Source organism: Phalacrocorax aristotelis, chromosome Z, assembly GCF_949628215.1.
Source record: "Phalacrocorax aristotelis chromosome Z, bGulAri2.1, whole genome shotgun sequence".
Lineage (NCBI taxonomy): Eukaryota > Metazoa > Chordata > Aves > Suliformes > Phalacrocoracidae > Phalacrocorax > Phalacrocorax aristotelis.
In genome coordinates, this window is record NC_134311.1 from 52,287,993 (window position 1) to 52,315,821 (window position 27,829).

At 38.6% G+C, this 27,829-nt stretch overlaps 1 protein-coding gene and 1 long non-coding RNA gene across 4 annotated transcripts in view; one reads left to right on the forward strand and one right to left on the reverse strand.

Annotated features, from left to right (window-relative positions):
- LOC142050444 (uncharacterized) overlaps positions 1-436 on the reverse strand; it is an 89,475-nt gene extending 89,039 nt beyond the window's left edge. Inside the window, exon 1 of one of the 2 annotated variants that reach the window (XR_012658038.1) lies at positions 91-436. This is a non-coding gene — a long non-coding RNA (uncharacterized LOC142050444). Of the gene's footprint in view, positions 1-85 lie in introns of both variants that reach the window. The other variant, XR_012658037.1, reaches the window with a different exon arrangement.
- On the forward strand, positions 321-27,419 carry PUM3 (pumilio RNA binding family member 3). 2 transcript variants are annotated; one of them, XM_075079091.1, is made up of 18 exons: positions 321-450; positions 846-946; positions 2,268-2,450; positions 4,320-4,455; positions 5,189-5,264; positions 6,062-6,155; positions 6,373-6,439; positions 7,001-7,175; positions 8,934-9,037; positions 9,561-9,639; positions 11,363-11,461; positions 12,572-12,625; positions 14,139-14,219; positions 18,252-18,394; positions 19,177-19,399; positions 20,475-20,562; positions 22,508-22,598; positions 27,171-27,419. In XM_075079091.1, exons 2-18 carry the CDS (start codon positions 856-858, stop codon positions 27,298-27,300), a joined length of 1,914 nt encoding a protein of 637 aa, XP_074935192.1. In that variant the 5' UTR covers positions 321-450; positions 846-855; the 3' UTR covers positions 27,301-27,419. The 2 variants fall into 2 exon arrangements, with proteins under 2 accessions (XP_074935192.1, XP_074935193.1); XM_075079092.1 differs by lacking the exon at positions 321-450 and adding an exon at positions 466-742.
- Positions 27,420-27,829: the final 410 nt, after the last annotated feature.

Sequence of the window (27,829 nt, forward strand, 5' to 3'; positions counted from 1 at the left end):
GTCACACCTGCGCCGTTCCGAAGTAACAGCTCCACCTGGTGTTCTCCTGCTTCATCGCTACTGAATCCGTACTGTGGTACGTTACCTTACTTTTAAGCCAGGATCTCGCGGGCGCTGGGCGGGCTGGGGCCGAGAAGATGACGGCGGGACGGCAGAGGCAAAGCACGGGGAAGGGGACGGCGCCTTTCCTCACGGCGACCCGGCCTTCCCAGGGTTCTGGCGAGCCGCTACGGAGGATCCCGAGGTGGCCGCCGGCGGCTCCGCCGCAGCACCGCCGGCCGATGGGACGTAGAAGGGAAAGTGTGACGTCCCTCCCCTTCCGCACGGCGCTTTACGGCGCGCTGCTTCGGCACTGTCGCGCGGCAGCGGCCAGGCGAGCCAATGAGCAGCCGGAGGGGGCCGTAAATTGCGGTCGGGGCGGCACGTGCGGGGCGAGCGGCAGGACCGGTGGTGCGCGGCGGCGGGGAAGGGGGGGTGTTCCCGCGGAGCAGCGCTATCTCGGGTCCCTCCGCGCCCAGTTGCGGGCCGGCGGTGTGCTGCCGTGCTCCCGGGCGCTGTCACTGGGGATCATAGGGGAGCGGGAGCGGGCCTGGGGCCGGGGCCTCCGCCGCCCAGGCCCGGTGATTCGCCGTCTTGCTTAGCTGGGCCTCAGTGCTGACTGGCCTGTGGGCGACCTCTTCCGGTCCCTGGCCGCCCACTTCGGGACGGGTGGTCGCCACTCAGGAGGGTTTAACTCTGTCAAGTGTGTTAACCTGCGCTGAGGGAAGCGTGGGCTGTCCTTTCCTCACGTCGTTAGGAAGGGAGCCGCGCTTGTCCAGTAATGCTTCCTCTTGCTCCCTTTGCAGTGTTTCCACGATGGAATCCAAGGGTAAAAAGAAGTTCGTGGGGAAGAGTGGAAAAGCAGCTCGTGGAAAAGTGCCACAGGGGAAAAGAAAATTTAAAAAAGGTAACGGTAAGAAGGCAAAGGGTCTCGATGCCACGAAAAGCTGAAATTAGGACTCGGTATTCTGAATGACTGTTGAGCAGAACAGTTGAGCATCAGCCAGCAGTGTGCCCTTGTGGCAAAGGTGGCTAATGGGTCCTGGGCTGCATTAGGAAGAGTTGAGGGAGGTGATGCCTGTCCTTTCCTCAGCACTGGTGAGGCCCCACCTGGAGTGCTGTGTCCAGTTCTGGGCTCCCCAGTACAGGAGAGACAGGGACACACTGGAGAGAGTCCAGTGAAGGGCCACTAAGGTGTTGAAGGGACTGGAGCACCTGTCCTGTGAGGAAAGGCTGAGAGGGCTGGGCCTGTTCAGCCTGGAGAAGAGAAGGCTCAGGGGGATCTTGCAATGTACACAAATACCCGAAGGAAGGGTGCAAAGACAGAGCCAGGCTGTTTCCAGTGGTGCCAGTGACGGGACCAGAGGCAACTGGCACAAAATGCAACACAGGAGGTTCCCTCTGAACATAAAGAAAGACTTCTTTACTGTGAGGGTGATCAAGCACTGGCACAGGTTGTCCAGGGAGTCTCCCACCCTGGAGATAATCAAAAGCTGCCCAAACGTGGTCCTGGGCAACCAAGTTTGGATGGCCCTGCATCAGCAGGAAAGTGGGGCCAGATGCTCTTCAGAGGTCTCTTCCAACCTCAGTCATTTTATGGTTCTATCTTGCATTCAAGACTATACTAAGTCTTGAATAACCTGGAAAAAGTAAAGCTGAAATGCTTTAAATAGATTACATTGCAAACTCTTCAGCTCTATTTGATTGACCTGAAATACTCTTCTAATTAAAATTTTGAAGTTGATAACATTTTGATTCTAGACTTTGCTTCACCTCATTAAGAACAAGTTTATTTGGGAGTTGACGCTAGGGTGTGTGGGCTACTGCTGTGGGTTAGGATTGAGAAGATACCTTTTAGCGTTTGCTCTCTTTTGCTTAAAACAGATGATGTCATAACAGCTCTGACCATAAACTGTGAAGAGATGATTTGGGGATTGATGGCTTCAATATCGGGGGTGGTGAAATTCTTGATTTAAATAATCCTTTTTATGCCTGGGCTATTGTAGTGCTGCCTGGAAAATAATGCCCAGGCAAAACTTACCTAGGGAAAACTGGGACGCCCAGGGACTGCAATGAAAACACTAGCTTTGAGAAGCGCGTAAGAATTATTATGACGTATGTAATTGTTATTACAAAGCAGTTTAGTTCTTGTTACAGTAACAATTTGTTATTTCGAAGGAGCATTAGTTCTAGGATAACATTTTCGTTTCTGTTTTGTTGGTGAACAGATTCTGATCCACCAAAGAAACTTCTTAACAAAGGAGATGAGGAGGGAAAGCCTAGATCCATTTCCAAGAAACTCGTGAAAGGACAGTTAACACCTGGAAGAGCTAGTGTCAAACAATTCAAGAATAAACAGCAATCAGAAAAGCCTGCGAAGAAAAGGAAGCTCCAGGATGGTGAACAGGGAGGTGAGCAGACTTTTAAGCCCGAATATCAGTGGAAACTAGGTTTTGGGAAACACATTGTTCATCTAGGTCTTGCTCTTTCCTCCTGCCTTGTTATCACCTTTCAGAATTGCCTGAATGACTCCCAGGTTTACTTCGTGTTTAATCTGTGCTGTGGAAAAATTTGCTTTACTTGACTAAGCTTGAGGCCAAAGTCGTGAGAATCAAGAGTTATGAATTTTCTTGAAAGGCAGAAGTAAAGATGCAGTAGCAAACTTAAATAACTGGTATGTCTTCATAAAGCTGTGATTAATTTAAGGACAGTATTAAGTGGCTAGCTTGAAACTGCCTGTTTTCACACAAGTTTGGAAAATACAGAATTTTTCATGGACCATTTTAGAATTTTAGTCCTCTGTTCTAAAAGTACTCGCTATAAAATTTGGAACACAAAAATTCATGAAACAAAATCGATTACCCCTTATATTATTTTTCCTGTGATCCAAACTATCTAGACACTTTTAAAAAAAACAGACATCATCAGTGTTATCCCTGCTTTTTACATTTTACAGCTTATTTTTGTGTTTATACAGAGAGCCTAAATAAATGTCTGGTTTTATCACGGTTTAAATGGATTTCTTTTTTAACTTTGTTTCTGGTACATGAGAACTTCACGTCGCTCCTTCCTGTGCTATAATGCCAAACACTACTGTGATGATTAGAACAGTACTGCAAAATGAGAAGTGGAATCTTACGTTAGGGATTCTGAAGTTTTGCAGAAGAATGTTAATTGTTTGATGGGCAATAGGTGTTGGGTGTTTTATTGTTGCTGTTGTTGCGTGTTTGCAAAATGGTTTCCCATGGAATGTGCACTAGATGTTTGGAAATGTAGTAGCAACAGAATATTCGTATTAAGTTGCTTTAAAAAAAACCACAATCACAACCTTTGAATGTTGTTTACAAGAATAACTGAAAGCTGCTGTGTACTGCACAGTGGTGCTGCTCTCAAAGCAAAGTGTTACTGGGTTTGCTTGTCACTGTTACTTTAGAGGAGTGATAGAAAAAAATCAGTAATACGCTTTGTAAAAAGAGAGCATGGGTTTTGGGTGGGTAAGACAGGTAAGTGCATGCCGCTAAGTACCAACAAGCAGTGCTTTAAAGTCTACAAAGTCAAAGCTGGGTCTTTAATATTCCATATGGAGGTAATAGCATGACTTGCTTCTGTGAAACCATGTGATATAAGATGTTGGGTTTTTGTCAAGGTATGAACAAAACGAAAATCAAATACTTTTAAGTTTTTCCATAACGCATTTGTGGCACTTTATAGAAAGTTATCTTAACTGAGTCTGTTGTGTGGCAGAGTATAGCTGTTGTGTAGTAAAATCCCATGCTTAAGGAATTTGACTGAACAAAAAGATGACGCATGTAAAAAGGCTTTAATTTTTCTCCGTTCTCTGAGATTTCAGGTACATATGTTTGAGTTAGGGTTGTTCTTTTGAGAGAGGCAAAAGGTATAGGTGAGTACAAGATGAACTAATGAGGGGAATTACCTGGGGCAGTCGTAGGCTGCTAGGTGCATTCTGAGTGGTTTTTCAAGCTATTAAGAGGTTTGTGATGCATCCTTTAAAATTAACTCTGCCCCAGACAAAACCAGTACACAGAGCTTTGAGGAAAAATATTTTTTTGCCTTGCTCTTCCAGTATTCTAGAAGTGGAAATTAGCTTAGCATACTTATTAAATATTTACACTTTCATATTAGCTAGCTGGGTAACTGCAGGCAAAGCTCCTGAACTGTTAGCAATTCAAGTTACAGAGCTGCCACAGCTCATACTGATAAAGGATGCCATTGCTCCTCTTTCATTGACTATAGAAAATGCTGTTTATTTTTGTCTTCAGGGTCGGATTGTAAGAAGCCGAAGTGGAATGACTTCAAAAAGAAAAGGAAGGACTTAAAGCAAACCAGGCAACTTAATGATAAAAGTAATTATGACATAATTGTAAAATCAAAGCAAATATGGGAAAGTGTGAGAAGGTAATAATAATTTTTTTCTTTCATTCAGTTGGCTTTTAGTCATAAGTTGCAAGAAGACTCTTTCTTCTCTTGTAATTATACGAAACTGTACTTCCACAGTGAAACTCAATGTGTGAATGATAACATTACATGCGATTCTGTAGATGGTTGAAGCAGAGTGTGGTGACTCATGGTGCTAGAAATGTCTGGATTGAACTCACCTGTATTTTAGGGTAGAATTTGTGAGTAAATGCATAAAGAGTTGTCTTATTTTTTGAATCCTGAAGCACAGAGCAGGTACTGATTCAGCCTGATCTTGCACTGGCATCACTGCATAGTTTTTTGTGGAGGTTTGTATATTCTCTTTGGGCAGGTGTAATTCTAAACTGGGGCCCCACATCAGAAGGAGTTAATTTTACTTGCTCTGTGTGTCTGTGCTTTGCAGTTTTGGCTGTACCATGCTTACAGATCTTTGGATCTGTAAACAGCTCTGGCTGCAAATTTGAGCTTATGTTTGTTTTAATAATACTGTTAGTCAGAAAATAATAATTTTGAAGTGTGGAAATGTGGATTGGTTTCTAGGAACTGAAACTGCTTAGTTACATCTATCTACAAGTTTAATGAATGACAGTGTAAATTTGGATTAACAGGAGCTGACTTAATTGTATTTAGGACTGTCTTGCTTCTTCGTTTATATCTATAAATGAAAAAAGCTGCTTCCTGAATTAAGATTCTTTTACTTTTTTTCTTGTAGGAAGAAATGTGATAAGGAGAAGCGAGAAAAGCTAATGAATGAACTGCAGAAGCTTCTTCATGGAAAAATTAAAAGTGTAAGAAAAACTATTGCCATAATGCACAAATTCACAAAAGCCTCTTTAAAGAATGGTGAAATATAAATGAACTTTTAATAATATAGTACTAACCTGTTCTTCTGTATCCTATGGAGAATGTTTTAAACTGTGAGTTAAAAAAAAGGAAAAAACAGGTTTGAAAGGCTGCACTTGGCACCTGGATGTCAGAACAGTAGTCCTGGGATGCTTTGTCTATCAGTTGACTATTACAAGCTGTCTGTTGCCAAGCAGCTTTAGTTCAGTGAAATTCTGTGTTAACTGAAGTTCAGAAACAGCCAGTCAGAATTTTGATGAATTACAATGGTTGCTTTGCAGCTTCCTTCCAGAGAAGTTAATGTCCTGATACTACACTAAACAGTCTTTCCACTTAATACTTGGAAATGTATCCGTTTGCAATGAAATACACATTAGATTTTAAAGTGATTCTTAGTATTCCATGCCAAAGTGGAACTACATCATCACATGCTCTGAAATTACAAAGAACATTAGAGAAAATGAGATACCATTTAATGCTTTTCTTTCAGTATTAAAACCTTGATGCATGCCCTTAATTGTCAGCAACTGCAAGTATTGTCTCTAATTTGTTTGATAGAGTACTTATAAAGCAGTAAAAAACCTTAAAACTTAATTTGTTAAGAACAGGTAACTACTTTTGTAATTGGAATTACATGCTATGTGTGGTATAAAGCTATATCTGAGGGCAAGTGCATTAAAATACATTTGGTCCATAATGCCATTTGAACAGCCCAGGATAATGAAATATCTCTGTCCTGTAGCTGGCGTTTGCACATGATTCAACTCGAGTGATCCAGTGCTTCATTCAGTATGGTAATGAGAAGCAAAGGCAAGAGACATTTGAAGAATTGAAAGGTACTTTTGTCCCATTTACATTTTACCTATGGCTTTTTTAATGGATCCTAAAAATGCAGAAGCATATATTATTTTCTCTTGAATGTTTTTAACTTCCTGCTGAAATGATGCATATTCCTAGTGAACTCTTAGAAATTATTTAAATAATGGTATTTTGTTTTGTAGAGTTAATGTAGTGAGAAATCAAACCAGCTGAATGTTTTTTCCCTTCTTCTAGATAGCCTAGTAGAGTTGAGCAAGTCAAAATATTCCAGAAATATTGTGAAGAAGTTTCTTATGTATGGGTGAGTACGAAGTGAATTTGCTTAGCTGTGCTGCATTGTTTCTTTTCCAGTGTGAATGCTGCTCTTAATCTATATTGTGTCGATCATGAATAAAAAATATGTCTCTGGAAACATCTTTATTAATAGTGATGAGGCAGGAGAGGGTCTGGTATTGCTAACAGCAGTTTTTCTTTTGCGAAAAAATAAAGCTAAAACTGCACATTGAGGGAAACCTGTGCAGAAGAAAAGCACAAATATATGCTCAAAGCTGATCTTTGCCTTATACAAAAATCCTGGGTTTTAAAAACTTTCTCTGCTTAGCGTTTCACAAGGCATCCTTTATTCTGTAGAACATACGTACTCGATTCTTTTCTTTCTGTCAAAATGCCTTATGATTTCTTCAGATTCCTGGCTTTCTTGCCATATAGTCATAAATGCCATAAGGCTGATCCAGATGCATATATGTCCTGGTTTCTGTGCTAAAGCTTACCAACTAAATGTGCTTCCAAAAATAAAACTATTGATAGGTCAGCTTATCCCTGAAGTTACAGCTTTTGCTATCTATCCTTCCCTGTGAAACAGGACAAAAGCACAAGTTGCAGAAATAATAAAAAGTTTTAAAGGCCATGTGAAAAAAATGCTCCGTCATGCCGAAGCATCTGCTGTAGTGGAATATGCGTATAATGACAAAGCCATTCTGGAACAGAGGAATATGCTGACAGAAGAACTATATGGGAACACTTTCCAGGTTTACAAGGTGATGTTTCAATACATTCTAGTCTAAGGTGTTTTAGCATCTAAGGTGTTGTGTTAGTAATAGCTTACCTATCTTACTTACTATTTCTTTTGATTAAATTTCTTCCTGGTAGCTGCCCACATGTAGTCTAGTTTAGCATGTTTAAATGTTATGATTACTTGCACATTTCCATTATAGATTAAATTGTTGTGTGTTTCCAGTTTGAACTACACTAGAATATATTATGTTCATGTATGAGCTTGCTCTGGTCATCAAAGACGTTCTATTATCATATAGCTGCAGTTATCATAGCGTCATAGTGCCTAGCCTCAAGTTGTCATCCTTGCCGAGATAAGATTTAGGCTTAATTCCCCATGAATGCTGTAGATGGCTATTGTGTCAGAACCTGCCTTGTGTCTTGTGAGAACTGAGTGTGGGCAGAACGTGCCTGTGTGTATATACTGTATGCCATTTAGGCTTCATTTTTGGTTTGGTTTTCTTTTCCCATGGAGACTGCAGGACTTGCATCCAAGCTGTCTTGAAACCGTTTAGATGTAGATCCTCACCAGGCAGTGGGAACCTTTTTAAAAAGTACAACTTCCTTTCTTTTGACTTCTGTTTTGCCTTTTTTTCTTGCTGACTTGGAAAGTTGGTTTGTTTCCATTAGAGGCACAAATAGTTTTATTTGCTACAAAGTACAAAACTGGTTTATGCAATTATTAACCAGACTGGAGTAACTTTTGCACCTCGGTGTACCGCACAGCATGCTGTTCCCCAAGATTTCTGTTAAAATTGTGTAAGAAACTAAGAGCTCATTCCTGAACTGTATTGCTATTTTTCTTTGCAGGTTATTCCAAGTTTTACTAAAGCATTCTGCAACACTGTAATAGAAAGGCATGTTTGCCGTGTTTGTGGACTGCACTTTGTACTGGGAGTAAATCAGCTTCTTAAGTGCAGTGTTAGCTTCCATCATTTTAACATCCTTGGCAAGAGTCCTTCAAGTAGTCTTACATTGCGGTACAAACCCAAGGCTCCAGGGAATGTGGGTTTATAAGAAATTACGGTGTAGTCCTTAACAAGACCTCGAATTCCTTGGAGTTTTGAAATGTGTGGTTCACTTTTCCCCCTCCTGCCTCCAACTCTCCACTCCCACTTGACCCCCAGCAGGGCCGGTTAGAAATACATTTCTTCTAATTTTCTGTTTAGTCAGACTCTTCTTCTAGCAACAGATTCTTTTACGAGAGATACTAGTGTAATTGTGTAGATGAGGTAGCATGCAGATGAGGAAGTAGTTCTGCATTTAAGGCATATTGTGTATATTCCTTCTCTGTGCTGTTCTTGAACTAGAATTTGCTGGGCCTTGGTTAACTTCTCAGCTCATTGACTTGTTGCTCTGTTGCACCTTGATATGTGTGTACTGTCATGCAGGATTTCCGCTTAGCTCAGGAGTCCCTTAACACAATGCCAATGTTGTGTATTTTACCATGTATCTGACAGTCTCATGAAGAGCTGACCATAATTGGCAAAAAACAGTTCAGACCATAGAAGTAGCTTTTATTTGCTAATGACGGATATTCAATATGTGGAAACTTAAGTATACAGCTTCTGAAATACTCCAAGTAGATAAGCTTTTTAATTTTAAGATTGAAAAAACTTCGTTTTGCAGAAAAATTAATTTGTTTATGATATTGTTCATGAATTTTGATTGAAAAGGGATGAAAGATTATAATTTTCTATGAACTCGGGTACTTAGCGGGAATAATTGTGCATTTGTTTCAGACACCAGTGGTCCCAACGCTGGATAAAGTGCTAGAAGCTCAGCCTGAAAAGAGAGAGGCCATCTTGGATGAAATGAAACAGATTCTTACACCAATGGCACAAAAGTAAGGACAGAAATTGATCTAAGGTGTGTCAATCTAGCATGAACTGGTTTGGTTTTGACAGTCAGTGATACTGATACTCTTTTAAGCTCATGTGACAGTGTTGCTAATAGTCTTTCAAGCTGTAACATTGCTGTGTTGTATAGTAAGTAACTATGGTTTTGTCTGAAGTGTCATAATGAGCAACTTATCTTTGAACTCCACTTCTATAAACTAAAGTGGTCTGTGCCCCAGTGAAACAGTCAGTAGAAATACCAGAGTGGTGTGCTTCCATAATGCATTTTTGAATAAGCTTCTCCAGTGGTGTTTAGGAGAAAATATTTTGCTAGGTTCTAGAATTTGTAAGTTCTGGTAGAATTCTCCACATATTGTAAATGCTAAATGTCTAATCCAGAACAACTATGTGTTTTCTGCACACCACACTGCCTTGCTTTTTTTTTTTTAATACAAATGATTTATTGCTAGGTTCTGTTAAAACCATTCATTGTGGGGGACTTTTTGCTTATTTTCCTCTTCCCAAATACAGAGAGGCTGTGATAAAGCACTCGTTGGTACATAAAGTATTTTTGGACTTTTTCACTTATGCTCTTCCGAAACACAGATCTGTAAGTATGTTTTGTTTTGGTTTTTGTGGTCTTTTGCCTTTCGGTGGAATGTTTTTAGTCTTGTCATGGAAGTGTTGTAAGACTAGACAAAATATACGTCTTACATTTGTAGAGTTTTACACATCTGTCAATTCCAGATAGATGACTGGGGGATAGAGTTGTATGGAGATTCACCATCACAGTGAACTTTCACACTAAAGAAATAGTTTGTGATATTTGAATTAGAATAAAAATTCTAATGGAGGGACTTTGATGTTTTTTGTCTCCATGCTAAATGGTCCTTTTCAATAGCTGGAGAATAATTAATGCTAGGGACATTGCTTCCAGTAGTTCAGATTTCCAGGGTGCAGTTTCGTAACCACTTCTAGTCATTGTCCAAAAAACTCTTGAACAAAATACAATCAAATTGGGCCCTTTTGTTGGCAGCCAAAACTTTGTCTTCTGCCTCCTGAACCAAGCATATGGCTGGTATCACTATATCTGTATTAAATTCCAGTTTTAAACTTACCCCAGCCATGCTTGCAAAAACTAGGCCTGAATCCATCTGCATGATGTGACATTGTATAAGCTGGTATCCTGCTTGACTTCACCTGTCTTCAAACTGCATCCATCAGGCTTGCCCTGGTTCTGCAGTTCAGCGCCATCTCACTCCAGGACAGGTGGAGTCTTCTAGACTTGCTGTCTCATACCAACTTCTGCTGGTCTGGACTCCTGAACTCTTCGTTACTGTTAACAAACCAAAAGCTAAGGTAGTGAGGTGGACTATTTGTGGCTTATTCTGAGTCCAGGTCTTACCTAATTAAAGGTTCCTGTGCATGGTTTTTTGTAATGCTTTGCCAGAGAATGTGTCTGGATTCATAGCCTTGTGTGAAGCAGGGGAGTAAGGGCATATCTCTTCCTCCTTGCTTGGCTTTTTGGGCAGATGTTGTAGCATAGGGATATTCTCTCAGAGGTTTGGAAACCCTTTTTGTAGATCTGTTCTTGCCTGTGCATGTAGCTAGTGACACCAGTCATGTGACTGAGCAGTTTCTAAATAAATGGTAAAATGCTTGAAACCTTTGACTAGGGGGTGAGAAGCAGCTAGGGGTAGAAAGGGAGAGAGGTGGGAGCTTCGTGTCAGAGAAATGTATCAGACAATAACAGAAGTAGTATCTAGGAACCTGAGAGGGAGTTTTTTGGTTTGGTTTTCCTTTTTTGGCAGGTGTGTTATTTGTCAGATGGCTTCAGAACCCCATTCCTTTGACATGAAGGCTAATTTTTGTCATACCCGATTTATAACATCACCTGCTGCTTAAATGACCTCTTAGTTTTTCTTGCTTTCTGGCTAATACCCTATATGTATAAATATATTGCATAACTTTCTAAGATTTTTGTCCTAAATGAATGGTTGTCTTTGCCTCCTCTAATTTTAGTCTCAGTTCTGAGCACCCTTCCTTGAATTGTCTGTAGTAGGACAACTGGCAAGCTTCGATACAGTTCTGATTCCATAGGATGAATATGACTAACAGTGTGGTTTTGAAGGGAGAGCCTACGTCATTTAGTCTTTTGGGCTCCTTTTGAGTCTGGTTTGGACTGTTTTCAAGGCACTGAGAGTGGTTATATTGAGGCAGCGATGCTCTACAGTGTTGTGGGCAAACAAAAAATCCTTTCATGCCCTCACCCACCAGCCTTGAGATTTCTCAGGCCTTTTTTCACCTGTTTTTCCTTTATCATGTTTTCTCAGGAAATGATAGAAGCTATCAGAGAGGCTGTCATCTACCTGGCACACACTCATGATGGAGCCCGAGTAGCGATGCACTGCTTATGGCACGGTACTCCCAAGGTATTGTTTGGTTTCTGCCTAGCCAGTCCTCTTTAATAACAGTCTAGTCTGAGTTTTGAGTATGATTGCTCACATGGGGCCTTCTGCCAGTGCATGTTTTGGTGAAGTTAAGTATTTTAGAGCAAGGTTAAAAAGTGACCCGACCTTACCTTTTGGCAAATACATCAAATCAAATGCTTTCATTAGAACTTTTATTGTGGAAGCATATTCTTTTCTTTTTAGCAGAGTTTTTGGAGATGACACAAAGCTTTTCCGTTTCAAGATTATTGGCCATTCATTCATCCCATAGATTTCTTAATGCAGGTGCAATTGGCAGTAAGGGAGAGGACAGTAAAGAAGTCATAATGTGGAATGGTGTTTGGCTTTGGAATGCCAAGACTTAGAAAATATTATAGGAATTGTGTTTTAGTTTCTTCTGCTGATGCAGTATCCTGAAATACTTTGTGTAACGTATGCCATGATCCCTTGGAAATATTGTAATGCCCCCTGTTTTTTTGTGATTTAAAAAAAAAGACAACGAAAATAGTCTGCTTGTTAGAGTACAGAAAAAATACGAAGTTACTAGGATCTGGGGGTAGTAATGGATCTAGAGAAGACTGAGCAGTGATTGCAGGAGTCAGAAGTACAAGCACTGGGGAAACTGCCAATAAAATATTGCTAGTAAAGTGGTTTTGCAACAGCCTAGTGTCCTTGCTACTTTAAAGTTTCATGTCCTGTTGAATACATTTCTTTCAAAATGAAGAGTTGAAGTGCATTCTTTCTCTGAAAGTAATGAACAGGATATAGGTGAACATCTGTGGTGGGTTTTTTTTGTTTGGGGTTTTCTCTGTTTTTTTTTTTTCCAGGTTGTCCTTTCTGGCATCTCCCATTGGTGGGCTAGACATGTAAATGTATCACAGAACCTCCTGGGGAGTGAGTCTTTCACAGTTCAGGTTTAACCCTTCACACTGTATCTAGGTGTTGACTAATAGTACAGATAGACTTTGGTAAATAGCCTTTGCTTTAGTAAGCAAATTGAAGGTTATCTTTTTGAAGGTATAATAACAGTCTAGTTATTCAGAATCACTGCCATTATAGGCTCATTTGAATTTCTTGTTTCCTTTTGGATAGGACAGAAAAGTCATTGTGAAAACTATGAAGACGTACATCAATAAAATAGCAACGGTGAGTGTTCATTAACCATTTATTTCATAGTCTCTGAAAAACAAGTGATTTGATAGCTGATTTGAATGTGGTTGGTACTGGAAATAACTTAGATATTAATAAAAGTAGGTTTAAAATAGTGGTGATGTACTAGATAACATGAAATATATTGAACTTTATGGAATATTTAGAGACATATTGAGAAGCTTGATTGTTGGCACTACATGTAGTGCTGTCCGTTTTAAAGTAACTGAGTTAATGATAAGTCCTAAATTCTACAGGTTTTTTTTCTGAGCCCAACTTCATATTGCATCTTCATATGGCTTGTTGATTAATTCTCCTTGGCTGGGAATAAAATAACCTGTATACAGAAGGGAAATAAAAATTCAGATATAAGTCAGGAAGCTTCAAAGTGTATTAATGCTGAAGTGGCACACGGTGGAAGAAGACTGTATTTAATTTTTGTCTGAGGAACATATGTTTGGAGACTGCAGCACCAATAGAGTAACAGTTGCTACCAGATGTCATAGTGCTGGGCAAAACTGCAACTGTGAAGAAAAGCTTTTTAAAATTCTTGCCCTCCTGGTGGCTGTATTGTTCTGTTTACTAATAGTTGATGTGGTCTCAGTCAGTGATTTCCAAACTTTCTTGATCACTCAACTCTGAGCATGCATCCCCAGTATATGTATGTTTATGTATAAATTATGTATGTGTACTACTGTACTCGTATACATTATAAAACATAAATAGAAATTTTAAAAGGATGAGATAAAGAGAACCAGTGTTTATTTTTATATATTTATTCACGGTATAAGAAAATACTTTCTTCCTGCACCACAATGAATTGTCTTGTGCATCCCACTTTGGAGGCCACTGGTCTATGTAATGATTCTCCATAATTTTCTAATACCAGAATAAATGAGTTATTTCTGGGTAGTATATATTTTATAAAATATATGAGACAGTGGGTAAATAGCTTAAACAACACTGGAGCACTGAAGGTCTGGTTTCACTTTGATACAGAGTCTCGCTGATAAGCAATTGAATTGGGTTGTGCCCTTTTGAGTATGCTGGAGACTTGCTCTCCAGGAGTGTAGTAGAGACTGTATGGCTTATCGCAGAGACATGATCTCCAAAAATACAATATGTGATTTATCTCAGTTTTAAGCAAATCCACCATAGAAATAAGATCTGTATGTAATGTTCCTGCAAGGCAAATCTATTATTTCGAATGTTGATTAAACAATAGGATTAGGTTAACAGCTTCGATGTGATAAAGCGGTAAGTGTATCGATTTACAATGGCAGATGAACTTAATCTACCTTTGTTTTAAGAACGTGCTTTCCCTAACAAGCCTTGCTTTCAGGGAGAGCCTAAATGTTGGGCTTCTGTCATTGTATGACAGTAGACAGAATTTGCTTGTGGTTCATGTTGTGTCATGTTTGAGAAAAACGCTCATCCATGTTGATTCTAAGTCAAGTAGTATATTCGTAGAACTTGACTCCATGTGTTCTCTGATGCCTCATCTTTGCAGGGTGAATTTTCTCATCTGGTCCTGCTGGCAGCGTTTGATTGCATCGATGACACTAAACTTGTAAAACAGTTAATTATATCTGTAAGTAATAGAATTTTTCCTAAAATAGTGTACTGTATAGTGTCAGTGTGTTTATCAGTGTATAGGAGAATGAGAGTAGGAATCCATTGGCTTTTTTCAAACGATTCAATTCCTTTCCACCTTTCTATTACATTAGATTTGTGTATCATGATTATTTTTTTCTTTTCACAGGTGACCCAAGTGTTTTCATATGTTCTCTTTATTTTTTTATTTGAATTATTTTTCAAGCTAGATTCTGTGCTTGCTGAAAATTACCCTTTTTGTACTCATTCATTCTGGCTGATGGATGACTGGAATTCAGTATCTTTGTCACAGAAGTCTGAGGTCTGCTATTATTTCAAGAGACTAAACTGTTGGAGAACTTTAGACTGAGGATGTCACCTTATACATTTTACAGGCAAACCTAAAATATCAAGAATATGCATCCCTTGAATGTCCTTATTGTGCAATCTTACTATTGTAAAAAAGATTGTTTAGCAATTTTAGCTCTTTTCTTTTGCAGAAATAGCATCTTGGAAAGTGATAATTCAAGATAAACTATAATAAACTTTGAGGAACATGGCAACAGGCCTGCATATAGTATACCATGACTTCAAACAAGAAAAAGTACTTGGAAGCTTTTGGATACTGAAACTATTAATTTGCATAATTCTGAAAACTTGACATTTTTACTTAATATGCTGATAACTAAATGATAACTACCTTTCTAGATAAAATCAGTGTAGTATTTTTATCTTGCTTCCAAAGTGGATACAGATAGATACCTGAAACATGAGAGCACTCCAGCTGTCTTGCTTTGCCTACATGGAATTACAGAATGAAGAGTAAGGATAGTATGATCTAGTCTGCATCTGCTTCCTCTTGGAATCCCTGGTTTCCCCGCCTTCCTTCTAAGAATTATTTAACAGGGTTTCTTAAAGTGTTTATACTTAAGATTATGTGTACATGCAAATTTTATAACTTCTAAGATGTTTAATATGTAAATTACTCTGAAGTTATGTTTTCACACTGATAAATGACTTCATAGTAAACAATTAATTTTCATGCAAGCATTGATGTATAGGTTGTAAAGTGCTTATAGTAGTACTCAGGCAATATAGCTTTTAGGACTGACAGGTTGAGAGGCAGTGGCAGGGAGGTAAAGATGAGGCAAATACTCTGGATGTGGATAAGGAATATGAGAAGGTGGTTATGATGACATTTGCTTTAAAAAATACGAGCAGTTCTTCCATTGAGCAACTTCGTATTGGGAAGGAATTGGTTTTTTGTACCCAAGCATAGAGATTTGGCCCAAAGTCTGTGCCTCTCTGATGGATTTGGAGAGATGAAAGCATCTCAGTGTGGAGATGGCTTTTGTTTGTTGGGTATATTACCTGTAATCACAGCTTGGTTTTGTTTCCAGAGTCCAGTCTGCAATGTAACAACTTCTAGGCAAGTTCCAAGCAAATAAGCCCTGACAGATCAGAGCTGTCTTGGTATGTGATCATTGAGGCATGCGTGTACTATGTTACGAGCACTCTGCTTTCTGGAGGGTTTATTAATTCAGATACTGTGTTTGGCTTTAACTGAGCTTCCAAGGTGTCACTTAATTCCTGAATCATCTGTATTTTTCCACCATCAGAGATGAAAGATAAAGGAGTATTTACTGTTTGTTCATCTTACCACATCGATCTGTACACAGTAGGAAAGGAGAATAAGGAGGAATGGCCTTCACACATACAGGATTGACCCACCTGGGTTCATCTGAGGACAGGAACAGGGAAATGATGTCAGGGAAGAGGGAACAAAAAGATCAGATAAGATCAAAAACAGTTCTTCAGATGGTGAATGAAAACTAGTAGCAGAAGATGAGGTGGAAGCATCTAGGCATCAACCATTGAAGCATACTTTATAAAGGAATCTAACCCTTAAAATAATCTTAAAGAGCAGTTAGACTTCTAAAACCCCTTATATCGATTATCATTCTGTCTATACTGAAATGTGGCTTAAGGAATGTAAAGAAAATAATAAAGATTGTCTAGGGGAGAAGAAGCAGTGCTTGGGCGAGGGTTTTTTTGTTTGTTTAGGTTTTGGGGTTTTTTCTTTGTTTGGGTTTTTGTTTGTTTTTTTGGGTTTTTTTAGGATTATTATAGAACTGATCAGTTATGTGGATTGGCAGAAAGGCTGTGAAATTGTAGGGAAGGGAAGATTTTAAGGTCTTTAAATCCTTCAAGGAAAGTCTTTTTTTCTTATCTGTCAGCTCCACAGAGTCTTAATCCAGGACCAAAGAATATGTATGGTGCTTTAAACAGACATATGTGATGGAACTGTACATTGTGAGTTTGGCACATGTCAGGATTCACGCAGATTTTAGCATGAAATCCCTCTCTTTCATGAGGGCTAGCAGGCAGTACTAGGGAGACATCATGAACAAGAGACAGCATGCCTGTGTCATTTAGAGTTTCTTCTGGTACTTTCTCACCACTTTGGTACTGAAAGTAACAAAATTCTGTAATTCATTGGAATCATGTAATTGGTGGGGGAAATACACTTTTGGAGGGTTTAAAGAAAAATGTGTCTTATCTTTTAGGCAAAATGGCTGTGTTATAGGCTGATTTCAAAGTGCAGATGATTTTGTGTTTATTTGTACTAAACTGAGTATGTTCTTTGCCTGTTTTAAGTTTTCAAATATTGCAGCACCTTTGTTATCCATTTAATTGGTAAATGAACTTCACATACATCTGAATCTGAATATACATGCTAAGAAGACAGAACATGGTTTTGGTTTCATTTTTTTGTCAGAAAATAATCCCCTGCCCCCATATGTTCATCTCCATTTAACAAAAAAACGTTTTCACCTAGATTTAAGCAATGTTTTTGAAATAAGAATGTTGTCTTACCATTTCCTGCCAGCTTCCAACCACCTTTCTGTGTTTCTTTTCCCCTCAAAGACAACCAGCCAGGCTCCATGCTAATACAGGGTGACATAGGTTTAAATTGTTCTATTTATCTTTTTTTAGCTGTTGCTAGAAGGATTTTCATGGTGGAAGAAAGGGTTTTTAAGGACTATGTCCTGCAAAATATGCTGAAAGTGTTCAGAGCTCTGTACAGCCCTCCTTTGCTTTGATAATCATAAATTTTCTTTGAATATTAAAAGTTGCCAGGAATGGATTATCATAATGGTCAAGAGTGTCTGGATGGTATTCAGGATTCTCCAGTGGTACTTAGAACTTGTATAAAATTGCTGTATGAAAGGGCATTTGTTGAGAAGCTGAAGTTACTATGATATTTAGATATATAGGCACCTCTATCTGAATATAGCAGCATGCTTGTACAAGCCAGAAAACTCCCCTGCATATTAATGCATTTCTTTCTGAGCTGTGTTAGTGCATGAGTATACGAGGTGCCCATTCTGTGGTTTACAAAGTGGTTACTCCTAGCCAATGACGAACCTCTGGGGAATGCCCAGTGTTTTCTGTTAATGCTCAAATAAACGGAAAATAATACTTCCAGCAGAAGTCAGCTTTATTGTGTTACTGAAAGTTAATTTTTCTTGGTGAATGTGCTGTGATCAGTTTAAAATAGACTTTTTCCCTCCCATGGACTGTCACTGCTGAGTAGGTACTTACGTACACTCCGTTGAACGTCAGCATGGTATCGGTGATTACTCTTGGGTGATGTGATACGTGATCCTTTGTATGTTTGGTCTGCTGAGGTTATGTTTGTACAGAGTATGACATACCAGAATATGCGTTGTTCTTTGTACTGGTATGTATCAGTGAAAACAAATCTGTCCTTTTGTAGTACTCTGGAATCAGTTATGTTGATGCATCTGACAAACACATTTTAAATCTTAACATTTCTTTTATTTCTCTCGCTTCTCCAAACTTTCATTCTGATCGGAGTATTTAATTTCACAAGCAGATATGAATCTTATTCATAGTATATAGTTTTCCTTTCCTAAGCTTTGCTTTTGAAAGGTAATCAGTAAATACTGATGGCTTGAAACTGTTATTTCATCAATATTTTGTTGCTGTTTGTTTACTTTTCCAGGAAATAAATGCTTCTTTGCCTAACATAATAAACAACAAATATGGAAAGAAGGTCTTGTTGTATTTGCTAAGTCCTAGAGACCCTGCACATTTTGTTCCAGAAATCATCATGCTTCTGCAACAGGGAGATGGAAATGCCTATAGGTAATTCAGATATGAAGGTTAAGTTGTTTTCCCTAGAGTCATGAAAATGAACAGAAGAGTTCAAGTAACTTTGCCATGATCAACATAATTTCAGCTTTTCTTCATGATATATCTAAGGAATGTAAATATAGATGAATATATGTAATAAACCTTATATTATTTACCCGTCGACCGTATTTTTGCATTTTTGTTTAAACTTCATATATGATGGTTTTTGACCAGCAATGTGTTGGTGATAGGCAGTTTACTCCCTTTGTAAAGGACAAAAATTGTGAAGTGTTCGTTGCTTAAACTTATATATCAAATTTGGCGTCACAGAAAATTTTTAATATGCATTATTGGTGTTTTGAGTAGCATAAAAGTAGACATCAAAGTCGAGCTATAAAAATGGAAATTATTAATTTGAATTGTCTCTGCTATTGACATAGATACTAGCTTTTGAAGAAGGAGCAATTTTAGATGACTAGTGAGCTGTTTAAGAAATACATTAAGAAATAACAGAATGAATAGAAAATAAACAAAGGTTAAATTATTGTTAACAAACTCTGGGGTTTACTGGCAGTCAGCTTTAAACACTATACACTTTCTTGTTCCATGTGTTCTTAAAAATGTATGTGCAACGTGTGTTTAATTGTATGTCAAACATAAGGAAGAATAATGCTTTATTTTGATCTTCCAGTAACTTATAGCTGTCTCAGATAGCATCTATGTTCTGAATTTGCTGATGCGTGATGTGCATACAGAGCAAGTGTTCTACGGTAATGTGCTGTCTCTTTCATTAGTAAGAAGAGTACTGAACTCCGCCGCCGTGAACTCCTGGAAGCCATTTCCCCACCTTTGCTAGAATATTTGCAAGAACATACTGAAGAAGTAGTGATAGACAAAGCTGCCTTTGTCTTGGTTGCTGACATCTTAAGAACAGCTCTTGGTGACATCCAGCCTGCACTAGATGCAATTGCTAATTTAGCAGCAGAAGAGCTGGTTCCTGGTGGCCGTGATGGGCAGGTAATGTAACAGAGGACAAGGTGCTGAGATCTTGCAGAGCGATTGCTTATGTTGTATTCCTACAATGAAGTCTGCTCACTTTTTCCTTTACATAAGATGTTAACATACTGCCCTGATAGCACTCTTATATTAGATGTGGTCTCTGTTTTCTGACATTTTCCTTTCATAGTCTGTTATTATTGCATCTGGAGTGATGAAGGCTTGAGCCAGTGTTTCACCTCAGTTGTAGAGCAAGGTACTTCGTGATCTTGAATCTCCAGAACTGCTTTAAATACTTTGTGGGAAGGTAGCTGGCAAACATATTGCATGGTCTCTCTTTTAATGTTATCACTATGCAATCAAGCAGTAAACTTTTATAATTCATTTGATGGTTTACACTAAGAATGATAGGGTCTCTTAGCTTTCAAGTATGCATATCTCCATGCAAGGAAAGATCTTAGATAATAGCTGTTTGTCTTTACAGTATGGCCTTCTCTTCAAAGTGTGCCCCTTCCCTATTTTCTTGAGTTAAGCTCAGATATGTGTCTGTAGACTAGAAAACAAAAAATGCTGGGTACACTGTATTTAAGATAGACGCGCTCCAGATTTTCATAGTTGTGCTGAATATGCTTTGTCTTTCCCCTTAGATGCACATTTTACAGATTTTTGCATGAATGACTCATGCATTCTGTGATTTTTCTGTGAACCATACAGTAGTGAATTTTCAGGTCTCTGAAAAAGTAGAAAGTCTGGAAGTTATTGTAGAGGCAGCTAGACCAAGAGATTTTGCTCAGGAAGCGTGAAGTCCTTGGAGGGGTGGATGAAACATGGGTTGGTATGGCTTATATTGCTGAAAGTCAGATACTATAGGGAAGGTGATCAAAAATAAACTGGTCAGTTAAATAAGGATTCAGATGCTTGAATCACACTTGTTGATATTTGCATAGGTACTGACTAAATGGATCAGTGTGATGTGGTGTCCAAGGGCTGAGTGGATAAATCAAGCAGGAGTATTTATAGACAGACACGTAACTTCATTTTGAAACATCATCATTAAATAATTTTGTTTTGGTTTGGTTTGTTTTTCCTGTTAAAGCTTCACATTGCAGAGCATCCAGCAGGCCATCTAGTTTTGAAATGGTTAATAGAGCAAGATGAAAAAATGAGAGAGAGTGGAAAAGAAGGTATGTCGGAAATTCAGCTTTATTGGATCAGATTATGACTTAAGAGTAATCAGTTATCTGACCTAAAATAAGATTGCTGCATTTATTTCTTTGAATATACTAATATATGGAAAATTTAATATATCCTCTAAGATCAGTGCTTCTACCTTTTTGCTGTTGTGAGCTGTTGTATGAACAGAATGTCAAGGATATGTTTGCTTTTTCTGCCAAGGAAGTACTGGTCTGTCTCTTTTCTCAGGGGTTTACTCTGTTTTTTGGGACAGGGTTCATTTCTGTCTGTAAAATGTCTTGAAAGCTTTGCTAAATTACACAGCAATTTAAGGAATAATAATAGAAAAAGTAAAGTATTTCTAACAGGAGGACTTGTTTCATTAGTGCTTGTGAGCCAAACTGATTTCTTTACTGTGTTCATTAGTGCTGCTGGTTAGTGCTTTAACTTTTATTACAATAACTCATGGACAAAAATAGGACATCTTTGCTATTTTATATCCCAGAAGGCAGAGATTGGGCACAGATGTTCTCATCTTAATTTAGCTTTTAAACTTATTTTATTACATAACTGGAAAATCTTATTGGGTGAATCACTATATCCCAAAAGAGATTACTTTTTCTCATACAAAACCTCAAAAAATGAAGGGAAATGGGGTGGTGTAGTATAATCTGGAGGGAACTTCTCAGTGTGTAGGGGGCTTTTTTTTCTTTGTAGAGTTATCAGACCTTGTTAAACATTTTTTGGTTTGGTTTTTTTTCTTCTTGATACGTTCAGGTATCTGCTGTTTCCTTTAAAAATAAGAGTTAATTGGGCTTTATTAAATGTTTCTGAAAGGAGGCTGCTTTGCTACTTGTCAAGTCGATGATTGAAAATGTGCAAAGGGGAAGCTTTATATGACTGTCTTTCAGAGACTAGCCTAACTGAGATCATGATAGTTATCTGGATTTGTTGCTGCTAAAATTGTGCAATTCCTATTTTAAACACAAGCTGTTCTCTTTGGTTTCTTTGTTTTCCTCCAAAGAGTGTGCCATTCAGAATTGTTGCTCTGAGTTTGTAGAACTGGCGTTAAAAAACAATCGAATTGTTATCATGTAGAGAACAAGTTGAATAAGAACTGACCTGTTCTTCAGATGGAATTCTGATCCAAAGTGACATTGAAAAATATCTTCAGTGTTTGTTTGGAGGCTGGGGTTTGTTGGGGTTGGGTGGGGTCTTTTGGCTTGCTTGCTGGTAAGTTTGCTCAGCATACAAGTTGTAAGAGCAGTTTTCCTGTAGTTAAGTTCTTCAAGTTCAGCTGAGGACTGGAGGTCAGCCTTGGTTCTTTCTTTTGCATATGCTATTGGTGTAATGAATCTGCAAGTCAACTTAAGCTTTGAAAGCTACTGAAGAAATAGACCCCTGTAGCATCTGTACAGCTGAAAGAAACAAGGATCCTAGGTTCCTAATGTTTTCCATGCATCGATAAAGGATTAGCTCTAGAGTTCTAAGTAACTTGATGTGTGCAAAGTCGGTTCCTTCAGTTGTAGTCAGATGCTTAAAAACATGGCATTTTTCATTAGAGATGTATGTATTAGTATATTGCATTAGTTATCTCTTCTGTTGGTGTCGTTCTTACAAAGTTCTTTGGAGTGAATGCCTTCTTTAAGATGTGAATAGCCTTTGACACCCTTTTAGAAAAGAAACAGGAAGTTTGCCTGCTTTATACTGGTAAACTGTCACACAGTGCTGCTATTGTCTAACTAAGTTTAAGCAACACTTGGAAGTAGTCAGACTTCTATAAAGATACTCATTGCATTGAACAGTCAATTATTTTGAGAGCAAAAATTTGTGAATACTTGGTGGCTAAAAAGTATTTGATTAAATCACAACTGCAGAGAACTTTTAACAGGCTTCTTCGTGTGAAGATATTGTCTAACTTTTTTCTTCTCCCTACCCCTTTTCCACATTTTACAGTTTGCTTTGGAAGAACATTGGTAGAACGTGTTGGTATTGAGAATATGAAGACCTGGGCAGAAGTAAATAGAGGTGCCATTATTCTTTGTTGGTATGTAAGGCATATGGCTATTTCTGATTAGGTTCTGGTGTTAATTTCTTGAACAGCTGAGAGAATATCAGTTGAAATTTCTACCAGCAAAATGCCATTTTTTTATTTTTTGCTCAATGTGTACTGTCTTTCATGCCAGTGGGAAGCCTGCAATTGAACAGGGTACTGGAAAAATTCAAACCAGAGTTGCCATAGGTTGTTCCTTGAGCTCAGGGTTTTGTAGGACCAGGAAGTAGCTCGATATTGGAAAATCTTAGGATGAAAAATAAAATTAAAAAAAAAAAATTTCATATCATGTCTTGTTTTGCAAGCACAAAAGTCTTAAAAGAGCACTCCACAAATACATTAATTAACTCTGAAATACCTGTGAATGGCATCAGCATACAAGAATCCAGATTTTTTTTTTCTTTGTGTAGCTTATTGCTTTGTGTTGATGCCTTAATTATGGGGCCTAAGGATGTGTCATACTGAAGTAGAAACAAGTTTGGAATAGACTATACAAAAAAATAGACCATGCAAAGACTTATGGTAAGCTAGCTGGCTCACCGCTTCGAAGCAGTGAACTGTGCAACCAGTGAGATCAAAAAGACCTCACAGGAATCGGACTAACATTATCAAATACAAACAGCTATATTAATTATTGCTGTTTTCACTTTGCAACTACCTGTCAGTGTCAGGTCATAGAAACCCAAGGTTTTGTGTTTAGCCCAATGTGTGTGTGGTCTGTGTTCTGGAACTGCTGGGTCAGTGTTGCACTGCTGGCTCCTCATAAAGACTTGCACTGAGGCAAAATCAGCAAACAATTCAAACAACAGTGTTTTGGAAAACAAAAACTATTTCTCCCCTTTTTTTTTTTGCCCCACTTCTCCTAAAGTGTCTTCAGACTCCTTGCTGTGTGCTTTCCATCTCTGCTCTTTATGACTTTAGAGTGAGACTACTTTGACTTTTATGCTCTTTTGCAAGGTGAATCAAAAGCTGTTTTCACTAATAGGATTTCTGTTAGTTAATCTGAGTTTAATTCTAGCGTTGTTTTAGTCATTATCATTCAGAGGACTAGTTGGAAGAATTGGTAGTGGAAGGATAGTTGCAATCCGGATATGAAATCAGTTACACGACATCATAATAGTCATATGGATCTGGCTGTTAAGATTGTTCAGCTGCTAAAATGATAACACTTTCTTTGCTGCTCATAACAGGCCTTTCGAATGCAATAAATGCATCTAATGCCTTTAAGTTATATGACCCTGTGCACAGATGTTCACTAGAGATTTGTTATAATGGCTGGTTAGCTGACAGTGTATTTAAGATTGGACTTTTTCCCCTAACCCAAAGCTGAGGAGATTCATTTAATGTGGTGTTGCTGGTTTATGTACTAAGCTATTTTGATTGTCCAAGTAAGTTGCACAGTAAATTAGTGGAATTTTTTCCATGTATAACACTTCAATAACTGTTTGGCTGTCACTGTGACAACAGTCTCTTAATAGGTTTTGAAGATTTATAGAAAAACCAGGAAACTAGTAATTGCTTATTAGTAAAAACCAGTACAGGACTGGTATATTTTATGGAAAAGCCTGTGAGGGATGTCAGTCTTTCCTTCTCTGCTATTACTCGTAGCATGACAGGGTGGGGCTTCGACAAATGTTCTTTGTCACCGAGCGGGGGAGCTTATCTCCCAGACTGCCAATCAAACATTTTCCACCAATATTGAAACTCACCTAACAGGAAAGAAAGATAAAAATATGGGGAAGGAGTGTGTACGTGTGTTTGCAGGAATTTGGGGTTGGTTTTTTTATTTTTTAAGTTTGATTAAATCTGAATCCTTTGTAGTTTGAACTTCTCTTAATGACTCTTTAGGCATGATGCCCGTTTGTGTAGGCAGCTGAGAACACATGAACATAACTAGCTGCTTTTGTTCCATTTCATGTGACACCTACTTACCTCACTAACACCTAGTAATCAATCTCATCTTTGTTTAACTGCATGCACTGATGTTGAGAGGTTACCTGAATCATATAGCAATGATACATTTAATTTAGTCTGGTATAGATAATAACAGCAACATTTTTCATATCAAATAATTGTTGAGTTCTAGAAAACATTCTCACTTAAAAAAATATTCAGACACTTTTGTGCTGTAAAGGAGCTCGGGTCCGTCAGACAAAGGTAACTTTCAGACGGTAGCAGTTCTCCCTGAAGCTATGATTGATTTTTGTTTTGTTGTTGGGTTTCAGAAGCCATCTGCCACTTATGCACAGGTCTGAAAGTCTGAATTGCCCAGTCAGTCCATTTGAAGTTTTTTGGCGCTCTAGTCATTTAAGCTTATTCACCAATTATGAGCACTTCATGGCATGTGCTTAATTGGTTAGTTACCTGGTACCCTCTAGACCCTCTGCTTTCATGGTCCTACTTGCTTCTAATTTGACTTTTTATAAAAGAGAATCTGGGGCCTGGTTGTGACCTAGTACAAGCGTAACGAGTCCTAAGGTAATGAGAAGGCACTTCAGACATTACAGTCCAGCTTAGTGGAACTGTGTCTGACCTCAGTACTTTTTGATTTGTCAGTGATGTGACATCAGGGTAGAAAATGGATAAAGATATACTTAATGAAATGACTGATTGGTTTCCATATGTCATTTCTGTAACTGTAAAAGTTGTATTTTAGATCCACAAACTGCATAGGTGCCTGCTTACCAGTTCTTAGAACTCTCAGAATAATAATTAAAAAAAAACAAACCCAAACTGTGTTGGTCTTTTGGCTGTATTATCAGACATGTAGATGATATATTAAAAATACAATGTTTTGAAATATCTGTGGGTATCAGGAGTTTGAAAGCAGCTTTACATGTATAGCTGTTGGCAAACGAAATTCATTTTTAGAAATATATAAAATGCAGTCCAGAGTGCCTTGCTTCTTTGTATATGCTCTTTGTCCCTGAAGATGAACCATGTGAATCTCTCCATGTTAAGTACCAATGTGCTCAGGACATCTTGTGTCAGTGCTCTTGACTTTCTTGCTGTTATCAGGGGTACATGACTCACAGAAAAGCTGAAAAAGTATAAAACTGAATTCAACACAGGTGAGTGTTAAAGAAGGCCTCTTGATTAAATGGTACTGTCATAGCTAAAAATCTAACAGAAGTTGCTGCTAGAAGTTGTTAGTCATACAAATAAATCTGGAATAAAGTAGCTGAAAACAGTGTTGTTGTCAGATGGGCATCCCAACCTTACTGCCTATAATGTTGCCATCCTGCACAGGATTTGGAGTCCTAAGGAGACCAAATTTAAATCTCACCTAATCTACATTAATTCGTTTTCTGCCTTACTCAGGTCAGCTTGCTATGTCTAATCCTTGTTTAAAAAGTAGGCGAGAAACAAGCTTTTTAGGTAGCTGCAAATCTGGGAGCCTTTTGGAAGGATCGTAGGGATTGTAAAGACTTGTAGCATCATGCAGCCTGCTTGGTACCAGTATGTGGCTGTTACAGTTTGTTTCCAGTCTTAGTTTATTTGTATGCCAGTGCAACTTGTAATTCTGTTCTAGATTGCCCACAATAACCATAGAAAACATTAAGTTTTTTAGGCAGTGTTCACTCATCATTTCAAAGTAGCAAATTAGGTGTGCCGTTACTTCTACTGATTTTGTATCCAATAACGTTTCACTGTTCCCAAAGGAAGGGAAAGGACAATCACTGCCCAGGTTGATCTAGATAGAGCAGAAGCTTTTTCTTTACTGATAGTATTTTGTAGCTTACAATGAATTCCCTTGTTTCTGGGGAAGAAAAGTTATCTGGGAAATCTAGTTTGTTTTCCAAAATAATATATAAAAAAGAACAGACTGGTAAGGCTCTGTAGTCCTGTGCTAAATGAAGCACGGATGTACAATAGTGAAAGTGCTTTATGTGTGTTAGATGTACTTTACTGCATGCAGTTTTAGAAGCCCCATTACAAGAAAGGTAACAACTGGTTTAATGGAGGGTGACCAACATAGTCATGGGCTGGATCCCTTGGCCTGGGAGGAGAGGCTGTGGGACAGGGGCTGGTTCAGCTGGAAGAAGGGACAGCTTTGTGGGCACTCAACAGTATGCCCAGCACAAGCACCCGAGGGCATGGAGGAGAGCTCTGCTCTTCACAGCAGTGCATGCATGACTGGAGGGCGAGAGGCAGCAGCACAACATGAGAGGCTCAGACTGGAGATAAGGAGAAGCTTTTCCCCATGAGGACAGCCTCTTGGTAGGGATGGGGCCCAGGGAGGTTGGCCTGTCTCCTGCATTTGCAGGATTTCAAGCCTGGACTGGGTGAAGCCCTGAGCAGCCTGATTTGACCCAATGTCTGAACCTGCTTTGAGCAGGGATCTGCAGTGCCTTCCAGTCTGACTTATCCTGTGTTGGTTGTGTTCTCACCTGATGTTTCAAGCTTTCTGGAAAGTTTTACATCTTTTTCTAATAGGAGGTGATAGAATCTGCCCTGAACTATATTATTGCTAAGTAGTTATTGTTTTCCTACACGGACAGCTTCTTTTCCTATGACCTACATGCTGACCTTTGACATCCTTGGTTTTTTTCCTGTTTCTTGTAGCCTTCTCCGGAGCACTGATGAAAAAGTGGCAAATACAGTCAAAAAAGGACTGAAAAAGCTTGTCCCAAAGCTGAAGCTGAATAAAAATGTCAAAGGGATAGAAGCCTTACTGGAGAAATTGACTTCTTAGTGTAAATTAATCTAAAAAGACACTTTACATCAATGCAACCCAGGGTTGGTAAGGTTTTATACTATGGTTGTTTTAAGAAGCAGTGTATGCACCTGTAAATTAAATAATTTCTGAAACAAGTCTGTTGTACTCATTCTGTTGTGTGCAGTAAACGGTCGTTCTCAGAGGTTGAAATCTCAAGTGTTAAGAACTAGTGGAAATTTCTGAACATGTAATCAAGAAGTTAAATCTTTCCTGATAACTTGCACAAAAATATTTTGAGTCTTGTTAATATTTGTGTGTGTTGTCATAGTTACTGTAGAAACAGAAACATCTGTTCTGGAGATATTCTTGTGTACTGGACAAATACACTTATTCTTAATTCCCTTCCCTCCTGGTTTCCTCAAAAAAAAAAAAAAAGGCAGAAATACAACTCAAGTCTCATTCTTACCCTGTGAAAGAATGATGGAGGCTCTCGTCCTTCAGGAACTAACAGAAATAGATTGAAAATAGTCTTTCTGACTTTTTTCAAAGAAGGTCCTGAAAGAAA

Excerpts from the sequence above, each read along its gene's own strand:
- PUM3 (XM_075079091.1), top strand. The coding sequence starts at position 856 with ATGGAATCCAAGGGTAAAAAGAAGTTCGTGGGGAAGAGTGGAAAAGCA. Across the intron at positions 947-2,267 it reads GAAAAGAAAATTTAAAAAAG|ATTCTGATCCACCAAAGAAA; the intron begins GTAACGGTAAGA and ends GTTGGTGAACAG. Across the intron at positions 2,451-4,319 it reads CCAGGATGGTGAACAGGGAG|GGTCGGATTGTAAGAAGCCG; the intron begins GTGAGCAGACTT and ends TTTTGTCTTCAG.